The 13,706-nt window shown below is 36.8% G+C and overlaps 2 protein-coding genes across 4 annotated transcripts in view; one reads left to right on the top strand and one right to left on the bottom strand.

The window, feature by feature from the left end:
- Gtf2e1 (general transcription factor IIE subunit 1) overlaps positions 1-8,194 on the bottom strand; it is a 30,118-nt gene extending 21,924 nt beyond the window's left edge. For 2 of the 3 annotated variants that reach the window (XR_007110204.1, XM_047564187.1), the window contains exons 1-2: positions 8,063-8,194; positions 3,068-3,545 (exon numbers count right to left, since the gene is read on the bottom strand). Coding sequence is in view for 2 of the 3 variants with exons in the window: in XM_047564187.1 (XP_047420143.1) it covers positions 3,068-3,515 (448 nt within the window). In the remaining variant the exon portion in view is untranslated. Of the gene's footprint in view, positions 1-3,067; positions 3,546-7,693; positions 7,936-8,062 lie in introns of those variants that run through there. The other variant, XM_047564188.1, reaches the window with a different exon arrangement.
- A 134-nt stretch (positions 8,195-8,328) lies between these two features.
- Rabl3 (RAB, member of RAS oncogene family like 3) overlaps positions 8,329-13,706 on the top strand; it is a 32,683-nt gene continuing 27,305 nt past the window's right edge. The window contains exons 1-2 of the mRNA XM_047565558.1: positions 8,329-8,394; positions 13,022-13,113. Of these exons, the coding sequence (XP_047421514.1) occupies positions 8,349-8,394; positions 13,022-13,113 (138 nt within the window). The 5' untranslated portion in view covers positions 8,329-8,348. The remainder of the gene's footprint in view (positions 8,395-13,021; positions 13,114-13,706) is intronic.

A 13,706-nucleotide genomic window follows, 5' to 3' on the forward strand; every position in this document is an offset into this window, starting at 1 on the left:
AGACAGCTAAAATAGAAATACTAAGTCTATTTACATTGTCAGAAAACTTGCTAAATCTAAAACATGCATTTTTGAAGCAGAAGATACTGTATTGCTGATTTGAAGGATTTCATGTCATGTTGTCTTTGTTCTAATTATATAAATACCCATATTTCAGTAACTAAAATAGTCAGTTTTGTCCAATGAAGCTTCTGAAACCATGGGCTAGTGGGCAAGACTAAGCTATTCTATATTAATGAAATAAAGAGAGAATTTATACATAGTGAGTGTCAAACACTTACAGAGTTGAACCCAGAACACCAAAGGCAAAATCTGAATGGCAAAGATGGAGGAAATCTACAATCTTTAGGAAAGGAAAGACAGAGCGGGGAAAACACTGTAAACTAAAATAGGAAGATCGCTGGCCCATTGTGAATTAATGGTGGCAAAATGATCCTTGCTAGACTCAGATCTCAGATCCAGAACGAGCTCCTCAGGAGCTCATCTAGGAATCAGTATCCTTTGTCCAGTGACAGAACTTTTCATCAGAGAAAAAAAGTCTAGAAGAAAAAAAAGTTCAGAAAAGTCTAGAAGCCTTCAATCTAATTCCTGAATGTTCTCCAATTGCTAAGATAAAAAGATAATTCAAGAATAAGAATCGTGGAGAAAGAAACGGGGATAGAGCCCATCAGTTGTTCCCATGATCTGGACAGAAATATGGGTAAAAAAAAAATCAGTTTCTAAGAGAAACCAGGAAATAAGGTACATTTGATCAGAATTAAGGTTAGATAAAAATTGCAACCTATGAATACAGACCATACATACATAAACACTACAGGAGATGTTACTTCCTCCCCTGCTACATACATCAAATGTTTCCTTATCTTTTCATAATGAAGAGAGGAAGAATGAAAACTGAATAAAACAGGAAGCAAACAAAAAGACAAAAGATTTCTGAGGAGAATGTACAAATCAAGGGAAGGTATTCGTAAAAGGAAAAAAAAAAGAATTGATAAGCAGACTGGGGCTAATATCAACTAACTAGCATATTTTGTTCTCAAAGGGAACTCAACAAAAGCCAAATTATAATCAAGAGGCAAGTATATTCTCAGAACGAGGATCGCTTATGATTATAAAATTTTCAATCAAGATAACTCAAGCTTCCATTCATGTACCGAAAGAACTGCTAACTGAATAACAGTATCCAAGATGATCAGGGTACCCCTCCTCTGAGTAACATCAAGGCTAAGTGACTTTTTCTTGCTTTTCTGCACCCTCTTCTAACTTCATGCTAACCATAACCCTCATATTAAACATAGTCACTAGTCTGTTTTACCCTATCTCAATTCACTGATTCACGTAACTCTGGCTATATTTGGGTATTAGGCTAGCTCTTATGTAGGTTAATTTCATTCAGATACTAATTCTGGGTAAAATTTAAAGAGCATCATGGATCAATATCCTAAATACTGATATATAAATAGGGGAATCACCTCTTTCTAGAAAGCTTCATGAAATTAAGAAAGACCCAAATGATGAATAAATATAGTAGAAGCGTATTACTTCAGATTATCCTCTCTGAGGAACTGGATAACACCTTCCACTGCAGTCAAGAGTGATGAAGACAGGACCACTGTAACACCAACATCTGCAGAGAATCACAAAACCAAAATCCAGAGCTCTTTTAAGAAATATGTTCAAGTAAGTGGCAAAAATTACAAGACCCATTTAGTCTATTTTGAAAGAGCTCCAGATATATTCTAAAACCTTTCTCTGTAGAGTACTCAAGCAATTATACCAGGATAGTTAATATTTTCTTATGATCAAGATCTTTCCTAGTTAAGTCCTTCCAGGGTAAACAAATAGGTTCAGATAAATAATAATTAAAGGAGAATTCTTTAAATGATTTTTCACTCAAAATAAACACCTCACAATAAGAATAAATAAATAAAATTTAAAAAGTCACTTTAGTTCTATTTGTTAATAACCTAATTGACAGTGGGATTATTTCCCATTTAAATTTTTAAAATTCTTTAAAATGAATCATATATTACAAACACAAAACAGAAAATTAAGCACATACACAAATATGTAATTATTTAAAACAAAAGGTTTCATGTATAAAGTTCAAATTAGAAATTTTTATGCAAAATTATAAATTATAAAATATAAAAAATTTAAACTAAAAAATAATCTATACTCTTGAATTCCAATTTAACATAAGGATAATCTAATTTAACAGCACTGACTCCTTCTATGTTTTTACCTCCAGAAAATAAGACAAAATTAATCCACAGAGTAATTAGCAAAACTACTCTCTTTTCAAGTTTAAAAATAACTCCATAATCCAGTACGATAAAGTTAAAATTTCTCATAATGCTAGATACATTATATTTTTGGAAAATACATGCTTTGTAAACTGTGTTAAGAAAAATTCTTAAAACCAAAATGTTGGATTAAATGAGGTAAGTTAATGTTGTTGCCAATCCTCTTCTATTAATGAATGACTATGAGACAATAAATATCTATCCTTTAATTAATTTAGAAAGGACTCTCCTCTTATTTCATCTGGCTCTTCCTTTTAAATCTCAGCTGTTAACTTTTTACGGAGGCTTTCCTTGAATCCAGATTATACACCCTTGTTATGTACTCTTGATGGCACTTTACACTTCCACTAACAAAACTTTTAAAGACCTTGTGTTGTAACTATGTGCAATGACTACACATGGTGCTCAAATATCTGTTAAGAGGCCAAAAGTAAAGTTGTCAGAACAGTCTCAAAGTGGTATAAGAAAACAATCCTTTAGGCCACAACCGCTAATAAAGGGTAGGGATAGGGCGAGAGGCAGAAGCAAAGGGTCATTGGCAGGAAATCGTATAGATGAGTATACTCCCTTATGAAGGAGAAAGGTTTTGTAAAAGCTTCTCAAAGTACGATGACAGCCAACCAGGACAGCAAACTACTTCCATGCTGAGTCACACCAATTCATTCACTTTTATGATAAGGTATGATTGGTTTAAAATTTAGATGAATTAAAAGAAAATGAGCACATATTTTACTGGATTTATAAACTGGAATAAGTCTCACCTGTCATGGGATCAAAGAGTTGATTAGCTTCTAAGTCTGTGAAAGTATTACTACAGACAGGACATTTGAAGGAAGCCCGGTTGGTGGAATCTCTCTCATCCGTTTCAATCCTCCTTCTCATGTGGTCCAATTTATATTTTACCACATTAACAAGAGTACGATAATTGATAAAGTAGTAGTTATGGCGAGTGGTTTTCCCATCTGCAGCAGTCTCTACCCTCATTCTGCATTTGATGAATTTGTCTCCCTTTAAATTGTTCAAAACTGATCGAAGTTGCTTCCGATCAAACTTGAGCAACTCCAGCATGTCTTCCTCTTTCACACAGGGGTTCCGGATCAAAATGTCCAAGGCCAAAGCATGCTCAATGCCATAAAACCCCCGAATCACATACTTGGCTAACCTCTTCAATGCTGCTGGAACCTCAGTGAGGACATCTGGGTCTGCCATCTTTAGCAGCAACCTTCGACTTTAAATATTCTGAATTAAGGAAAAAAAAAAAAAAAAAAAAAACAGGATTAGCAGGCAAGAAGACATGGTAATCATTTTAAATCTAGAAAAACCAACCTGCTAGCTAATATCTACTACTATGCTTGGAGAGCCTAAGAGTACTCAAACAGTAGAAATAAAACTTAAAACTAAGGTAGAAAGCAAAAAATTCAAAGAGAACAAGATGAATGTAATTTATTACAAAACCAAAGACTTTTAATACCCAAGCATATAACAGGGAAGAACAGAATTTTTCTCAATAGAGCACAAAAGATCATAGCTAAAAAGCTTGACATATTTCCTAAATGGTTACTTTCATGGCCAACAGTGCGCCTGATTCAAAAAGAGTGACTTGCTATTCATAACAATGATATATTACATCAAACCCACGTAATTTCAGAAAGAAATACAAAAATGTTCAATGAGGTACTAACAATTCTTAATGATATAGATCTTTGGAAACCCCCTGAGAAACCCAGTAGTTAACACATACTTAAAGTGTCTTTATTTTAATTTTAATTTTTCTACTAAGACTATAGGATGTTTGACACAGTCATGCTTTCACAATGAAATCACAACAAATCAATAAAGTACAAGTAATTGCCTGTTAGAATGTTTGACAAAAATCATTAACTATTATAAATTTGAAAGAAATTAACACTAAGATCCAGACAGCTTTACCAACCCTGAAAAGTTAAATCTGACAATTAAGTAAATAACAACCAGTCTTTTAAAAGGAATAAAATGGAGAGGGAAAACAGACCAAGATGCCTTACATGCTGGATCTATTATAGGTCAAAGGAGAAGCTAAATGGATATAATTCCATGGCATGGCCCAGAAAGCTGTCCTCTCAAAGTTCAAGCTGGCATGTCATTCTTAGACTTGAACTGTCAAAAAACATGAGCTCTGGAATTCAGTTAGACATCCTGTGTTTTGGTAGCTGTGTGAGGAATGACCAAATCCCTTAAACAACTTGAGGTCACATTATTTTCTCTAAGAAGTAAGGATAAAAGGGGTGTTTTTATTAATAAATGAGAATGTAAGTACAGCATGTAGGAGGGCTTATTAGGAAGGACAGTTTCCATATTGATTTGATACATCCAATTAAAAATAGCCAGGCTATCCACAACATTTTAGATGTGGTGAAATTTATGGAGCAGGGAAATTTTTGACAAAGATATGCCACTGAACTATGTCAACAAGGACTAATACTCTGCTATTAAAACTAGTTTCAACTGAACCCTTTTACTTGAAATTATTGGTTATCAACACTACCAGATTTAATATTCCCTTTTTTTACTTTTTTGAGTTGTAGATGGACAGAATGCCTTTGTTTATTTTTATGTGGTGCTGAAGATTGAACCCAGTGACTCACATGTGCTAGGTAAGTGCTCTGCCACTGAGCTATAGCCCCAGCCCCTAATATTCCTTTTTATTTTATAGCTACAATACTATTTAAAAAATTCCTAAATAACCAACCTATATACACATTTTGGGAGAAAAACATAAGGTCCTACCAGTAACAAAGAAAAAGATTCTTACAATAAAAAATATACTTTAGATAGTAAATTCTCAAGCCTAAGTATATACAAGGAGAGATAAGAAAGTAGCATCTCAATTCAAACCTGTGCTCTGAGGGCCTTCAGGTCACCCCAGGGCTTAAGAATGCCATAGAATAATGGCATACTACTAGACATTTTGCTCTCCTTTCTAATTTGGTCTATACACTGTACTTAAACTCAGTTTGGGTTTTTTGTTGTTTTACATGTTCAACAGTTGACAGAATACATTATGACTTCAGAAACATCCAAAGATCACAGAACGGCAGACAAATGTCAACATAACCTATTTTCCCTGTATTGCTTTCTAATATTGTTTTCTCCTTTCCTCCACCCAATACAATAGATCAGTGATTCTCAACCCAGGTTATAAAGCAGAATTATCTGGGGAGCATCTTAAGACTACTAACTCTGAATCCCATTCCCAGTAGTTTTGTTTCAACTAATCTGGGAGGTTAGGCACTAATTTTAAAAGAAATACACAGCAAAAGTCCCTGACCTCTGCTCTAGATAATCTAGGTCCCTGGCTATTATTTGCCCTACCAATGCACATTCCACAATGGAAAGGTACTTGTGCCACTTATTTAGCCTGTTTCCTTTGCCTGAAACACCCTAGTGAGCCCTAGAGATGAGAGCAATTGAGTGACATGAGGACCCTGTCATCCAAAAGACCTCAGAAAATACTCAGCTTTAAGTTCGGCATATATAAAAAGTGATTAACAATGTCTTTTTCATACAATTGAAGTATGGATTAAATAAAATCATTAATATAGCATTTGGCTTGCCAGGCACAGTGGCACATGCCTGTAATCTCAGCAGATCAGGAGGCTGAGGCAGGAGGATCTCGAGTTCGAAGCCAGCTTCAGCAAAAGTGAGGTGCTAAGCAACTCACTGAGATCCTGTCCCTAAATAAAATACAAAATAGGGCTGGGGGTGTGGCTCAGTGGTCAAGTGCCACTGAGTTAAATCCCCAGTATCAAAAATAAATAAATAAATAAATAAATGAGGTGTTTGGTTTTCAGGGTTGGCAGGAGTTCATTAAATACTGGCATTAATAAAAAAAATCCCCTATTTATAAAAGTGAGTCTTGGAGCAATATGAGGAATGAACTGAAATGAAGGTGGAGGCACTGTGGAAGTATAAGGAACAGTAGAAATAAAACTTAAAACTAAGGTAGAAAGCAAAAAATTCAAAGAGGACAAGATGAATGTAATTTATTACAAAACCAAAAGCAAAAGGACCCAACAATATTTTGGAAACTAGAATAGGAAAAAATCTTATAAACAGCTCTTTGCTTTGAGTCCCTGTAACTAGGAAAAGTAGTACTATGACAAGCAGGTAACACCTGAAGGAGTATGTGGAAGAAATGAGGCATTCACTTTTAGTAGCATATCTTTGAGGAAATTCCATATGCTAATGTTCTGAGCTCCAAGCTGAACTACGTTATTCAAAATCTCTGCATTTTGAAATCCTCCTTCCTGATCACAGTCTTCTCTCCTCCACCACTTCCCCTTCCCTACTCAATGCTGAATCTCCTTACTCAATTTCTGCATTCTTAAGCTACTTATGAAATGCAAAGATTGGCCATACGCAGTCTCACCCAAAGAATGTTTGAACATTTTCTAAATTAGTTGTCAAAAAAAAAAAAATTAGTTGTCAACATTTTAAAAATTTTGAGTTCACATAGCCCCTCTGGAAAACGAAATATCAGGCGGGGGGAAATGAGACCATGTCCCCACATAGGAACAATAAGTTAAAGCTGAATAGCAGTTGACACTTCTAGACAAGGAAGAAGTTTTGCTGGTCTCTGGAGACATTTGAGTGTGTGCTCTCTCAATGACCTCCTTTCCTTTTCTTATTTCATACTTCATCAGTTACCTCCCAGCTTCAACTACCTCTCTACCCAGTCCAGATTCACAATATATCCTAATCATGCACACACTTGAAGGACTATTATGCCCCAGGCATGGAACTGGAGAAACAAAGTTGAAAAGAAAACACTCTGCCCAATGTCTACCCTTCTAAGCCTCATATCCAGCACACTGACACACTCAGGACTGCATGAGCCACACGTGCTTTCTCTACTTGCACATGCTGTTTCCCTCTGTGCCCAAAACTAAGTCCAAACCACTTGTCCCTAACCGTCCAAGTCAATTCACATATCCTCAGAGGCTTCCCAGATTCTCCACTGTAGTACAGAATAACCTCCTTTCACATGTTTCCATAGCTCTTTCCCCATAGTACTTTCTCCATGTCTAGGTTCAGGGACTTCATCTTGCTCACTAATTAATTTCTAGCATCTAGTCAAGTACTTTCAATGCTACGCACGTGTTCTTCCCACATGCCCACCCTGCCAGCTTCCCCATGATTCACTTCTTCCACGACAGAAGACAGACTCTTTGCTACCTTCTTAGAATGGTTTTAAGCAGGCTATGACTAAATCGAATTCACGATTGTGAAAGATTATGCCGACTGGGTAGAGAATAAAAGGAGAAAGGAGTGGATGCAGGGCTTCCAACTGAATTATTCCAGTATACTTCTACTCAGTTCTAGAAGAACTTAAGATTTCACAAGTCTACCTGCATTTTTCTCAGTCACTGTATTTCATGGCACGCTCCACGCCTTCACATAAAGCGGCACAATACCGCGAAACCTCCGGACCCCGCAGCCCTCCAGGAGCCGCGTTCAGTAGTGTTCAGTCCTCCCCACTGCGAGACCCCGAGACCCCTCATTCCCTCAGGCTCTTCCTGTGGGTCGAGGGCCACACTTGGCGCAGCCACGTCCGTCCTACCCGAGGTCGCAGACGGGCCGCTCCGGGGTCAATGGTTCTTTGGAGGACTAAAGATAAAAGGTGGCTAGGGAGAGGGGGACAGTTAAAGAAAGAGGAGCGAAAAGAGAAGCCATGAAATACGACGCCAGGCCACAGGGAACAAGGGAATTAGGTTTACCGAAGCGAATCCTCGAACACTCCCACTACAGCTTCCCACAGCACCTCAACTACCGGCTTAAACAAGCCCACGCCACTTGTGCGACAAAGAAAACGTCTTATTTCTGCGACCAGCGTTGGAAACCACTCGCTGCCTTTAACCAGACCAGCCTATCGGCACAATGTAGCCTTCAATCAAGACAGTCACGCTGCGATCGGCCAATGAAATTGAAGCTCTGCCCTCCATGTCCCGCTGTGATTGGCCTAGAATCCCGGAACAGGCGTTGACCCCGGGGAGCTGTAGCAAGATGGCGTCCCTGGATCGGGTGAAGGTACTGGTGTTGGGAGACTCAGGTGAGCGACTAAACCCACCTCTGGGGCTCCCGACACTTTCCAGTTATCCAATACCCCTCACCCTTCACTGCTGTCCCCCAGCTTCCTGGCTTTTCGGTCCGTAGCAGAAATCCCTTTCAAAGCCTAAAGACTACACTTCCCAGAGGACTTTGCTCCATTTGACGAAGCGTCGTCGACGCGCGAGTGGCAGTCGTGGACCTATGGCCCTTCTCTGCCGTCGCGATTTTCCAAGTCTGGCTCCCGAGTGAACCCTGCTTAAGATAATTAATTTATTTAAAAATAATAATGATACTCTATCAATTGCTTTATTTTTAAAAAATGCTGACACTGTTTTTTTATTGGGAGCACTGTAAGGGTACAGAAGTTAGTAGGACAGTGCCTTCAAGATATTTTGTTAAGTCAGACGTGCACCAAGAATGACACTGGCAAGCGCTTTGCTATAGTAACTCACTTAATTCCGAGATTAGTCCTTTGATCCCATTTTGGAGGAGGGAAAAGCGAGACGCAGAGTTATGAATGACAACTGGTTTGAACCCACGCGTTTAAACACATAAATTATGCAGTGAAATAGTGAGTGGTAGCCCTATTTCACTCTTAATCCCAAACTGGATTTCCATTTTCTCATATAGTCTTAACTGAAAAATCTACTATGTTCTAAATGGTAGGAAATAGAGAAATTAAAATGAAGGCCACACTCGGAAGTGGGTAGGACTTACTGCTAAGCCCAACTTAATTCTAGTGTTAAAATATTTCTTTTGACACTGGTAGTTTTGAAAACTACCGTTGAAATCTGCACCATCGCCATTACTGGACCCCGCAGCCTTACAATCTTTCCTGCCATAACCTCCTACTCGCCTTAACTTGAATAAATGCTGTGTATTTATAGATGTGCTTTTCTGGGAGTTGACCTTTGTGTGCTATGAGCAATAACATTGTGTACCATGTTTGGAGACAAAGAAGACATACCCCAAAGAACTTGGTGAAAGCTAGCCTTACAGAAAGTATATCAAATTGTGGTGGGGAGAGGAACAGCTTCACATTGCCTGGGAGCATTTACATTACAAAATATATTACAAAAAGTATTATTTAATAGTCCTCAAAGAAAGTTGCGTTATGAAAATCTATGAATATAATTCCAATGTATGTCAATTTAATTTCTTCTATTATGTAGCTTAAAGTGGCATTGTCAATAAAATCACTCAGTTTTATAGATGAAGAAAGTAATGGTGGCCTGAAGAGACTTGGCAAGAGATCACCAAATACAATGTAAGACTAGACTCCAGAGCTAACAGTTCTTAACGTTGTGTAAAGTAGATGTATAATTCCCTTTTCTGTTGTATCTAGCAATCTCTTTATGTTACTTGCTGTTGGAATTAGTTTTTTTACTGTGTTTTTCAGTAGGCACTGGGTTAGGTGCAGGGGTTTTAACTATAGAATCAGTGCATTGCAGTACCAGGTGGAATTGGCTACTGTATTAAGTGTGGAAAAGCAGGCAATTAGTGAGCTTTTCCCCCTACTCCATTATTCATTATTTTTAAAAACATCAGGGCCCACACAGTGCCCACCTGGAAAGTGACTAATCTTGTCACACATTCACTATTAGGTTTTACATGCAAAGTCAGTTATTGTCTTTTTATCAGTTTTCTTTTAACAGTGATTTTCTATCTAACAGGTCAGAATACACACTTTACACTTTATCTGACTATTCAAACTTTAAAGTTAATTTTTGAATAAAGGCTTATTTCCCATGTGAAATTTTGAGAGTTTTACAAATACATAAAGGGATGACTTGAGATTTAGAGGCTTCTTTTGTATCCTACAGAAATATCTGATGATCTAATAAGGAATTGTGAAAGGACTTTATAACATACACATACTGTTTTTGTTCTTTCAGAGATTAGAGATGAGCTTAATACATTACCAACAGCTGTATTTGGAACTGATATTTATTTGATTATATTGGGCCTTTTTTTCCCAAAGTAAATCAAGTTCATTCTTTTGATCTAATTTACTTGTAAAGGCAAAAACATAGAATAAGAACCTCCTAAAATTGTGAAAGAAATGAATAATTGGCCACTATGCCCTAGTATTTCAGCTGTTTGTAATTATTAAGAGTTTGATCCAGTGTCACTAATACTTACCATCCAAAGTTGTTTGTTCATGGAGGGATATATAATATTAACTGCATAGACATATTTACCCTGACACAGTTAAGCTAAACTAAGACTGAAGCCTTGCATCAAGCTGATAACTAAATGCCTTGATACGTGCCTCCAACATAAACCCATATGTAGACACAGTGTTAACAATATGCCCTAAAGATTAACCATAACATATGTAATGCAGTAATGAACTTATGCAATGAAATGAAATTTGAGTACTCAGAAATCCTAAATACCAATGTTAAGAAAAAAGAATAAAAGAAAAACTTGAGAAAATTGTTCAATTATATTAGATGATATAATTTCAGTGTATAAAGAAGTCATATAAATTAACACTAAAACCCAGTAGATAAATGGACAGAGTTCATCAACAAAGAATTCATAAGAGGGGAAAGATCTGCAGAGATGATCATAATATATATCATTCTCAGAAAGTAAAGAAAAGCAGACTAAAGCAAATGTCATTTTTTTCTCTTATCAAAATAGCAAAGTTGAAGAAAGATAGCTATAAGATACTATTGTACATAAAAATATACACATTCATGTGTGTGACTGGTGACAGTGTAATGAGATGAAAGTAATTTGTCAACATGTATTAAGAACTTTTAAATTTTTTCCTTTGTACATGTTGATTTTTCTGGGAAGACTACCAAGGAGATATTTTTAAACACCCTAAATATGTAATAATGGGAATATAGTTAAATAAATCATTATATCTACTGTCTAAAGTACTGTGGGAATCTTAAAAATGTGTATGAAGATTATATACCAACATGTGAACTCTCCCTCACCATGATACTGAGGATTAAACCCAGATGTGCTCTACCCACTGAGTTATACCCCCAGCCCTTTTATTTGCTATGTATTACGACAGGGTCTTGCTAACTTGCTAAACTGTCCCTGAACTTGGAATCCTCCTGCCTCAGCCTCCCAGGTCACAGACAACACAACCACACCCATTCACATGCAAACTTTTAGTCACTAAATAAATACTAATTAAGGTCCTGTTGTGAGTACGATAGATAAAGATGAGTAAACCCAACCCCAACCCTCAAGGAACTTAAAACAGTATATAAAACCTAGAAATGAGTGAGACTGTTTAAAGTGCCCTGTAGGAAAATGTACGGAGTATACTGGAAGCCCAGTGGATGATGTGCTTAGTTCTACCTGAATGGAGTCATAAAATACTTTTTTAATGTTCCTGAGCCTCGAAAGAGCAATTGACCAGGTCATTGTGGGAGACGAAAGGATGGGTAGGCTGTTCCTGGTAGAGCAAGCTCTGTGAGGAAAGATTTATGTTTTTATTGTTTTAAAGTATACCATGTATATAATCACAATAACCACCTGCTTATAGAAAAACCCATCTAGTGGAATTTAAATCTACATGTTGACAACAATGGTCTCTCAGTGATTTTTCTTTCCTCCTTCTTCTTCTTCTTCTTTTTTTTCTTCTTCTTCTTCTTCTTTTTTGGGTACTTTCTAGATGTCTTTAAATATGTTTTTTTTTTCCTAACAAGGAATAAGCATAAGTGATGGATTCTTACATAATAATTCACAAAAAGAGATGATCTAAATCATTGCTGTACCTAGTGAGTCATAAAGATTCCCAAACTATATTTGCCATGATGGAATCCCAAAATGCTTTTAAATGAATGAGAGACTCCACAGATGGATGTAAGGGGAGTGTTCATTCCCTTTCTTCATACAGATCTCCAAGTGCCACCCTTAGCATTAATAATTAGATTGCCTGAAGACCAGAAAGAGATCTAAAATGGGATTAAGTGCTGCTTCCAAGAAAAAGGCCATGATGTAGAAGAAAATAAAGTCTCTCTTTTGATCTAAAGGGTAAATTTGTGCCAAGTGGTTGGCTGCTTTTAAAAAATGGGAGAACTGGAGTGCCTGAATATAGATTTGTTAGATGGTAAGTCCTGCTACTGACAGCATTCAAGCACAGGCTAACAAAGTGCCATGAAAAGGGACCTATTCATCATGGGTATGCAGGGTAGATAGATTACCTCCAAGATCTGGTAACATTCTATAGTTCTAAAATAGGTTGAATAAATAATCAAATATTCACCAGGAAAGGAATTAGTTATGAAATTGCCCTACTCCAATGGTTCTCAAAGTGAAGCTCTCAGACTCGTAGCATCAATATCACCTGGGAACATGATAGAAATTTTAAAATCCTGAACCCCATTACAGACCTGCTAAATCCGAAAGCCCGGAGCCAAGACCCAGCATTCTGTGTTTTAACAAGCTTTCTGATTGTTATGCTAAATTGTAGAGGATCACTGCCCTTAACCATCTTCACTTTCATTCAGTAAAGCTTATATTGCTGGTATGATCTGAACACCCTTTAAACAACTGTGCTTTAAATACAGTTATTACTGCATATTCTCATTACTTTGACCATAATAGATTTCAGTATGTCTTTTAAATGACTAGAGTTCTTGTATCTTTTCCAGGTGTTGGGAAATCTTCACTAGTTCATCTTCTATGCCAAAATCAAGTGCTGGGAAATCCATCATGGACTGTGGGCTGCTCAGTGGACGTCAGAGTATGTGTATCTTACATTTCATATTTTTAGTAGTCATACTAAAGATAACACCTTCAAACTAAATGATCAAATTATACTACAGTAAAGATTAAGTAATAATAAAAGCTGGGTTTTGTTAAATAGCTGGTATGTGCCATGTACTATGCCATATGCTTTACATGTCTTAGCTTATTTAATTTTTTTTAAAACTGTGCTATAAAGGTGCAAAATCTAAGGCATAGACATGTAACAGTGAATTCACTCAACTTACAAAAAGCAGGGTGAGATTTGAAACATTTAGTCTGATTCCACAGACTTCATTTTTAATCACTATGATATATATCCAGAGTTTGATTAACATGATCTATAAGTAATTCTGCCTAAGCCTGTGCCACTAAGATTGCAACTTTTGGCTTAGAAACAGTGGAAAGGCAGAAACTTCTGGATCCTCATGTCTAGGTTATCTGTTTCACCTCACATTTAGGAATCAGGTGCAGTTTCCAATGAATTAAGTATCTTCCCAGATACTGTTGGTCTTTGCTAATTCCGACTAGTTCTGGACAAGTCTGATAAGCTGGCACAATGTTCACCTTTGAGTTAAGAAGCAAATAGGG

This window comes from Sciurus carolinensis, chromosome 9 (assembly GCF_902686445.1).
Source record: "Sciurus carolinensis chromosome 9, mSciCar1.2, whole genome shotgun sequence".
Taxonomy (NCBI): domain Eukaryota; kingdom Metazoa; phylum Chordata; class Mammalia; order Rodentia; family Sciuridae; genus Sciurus; species Sciurus carolinensis.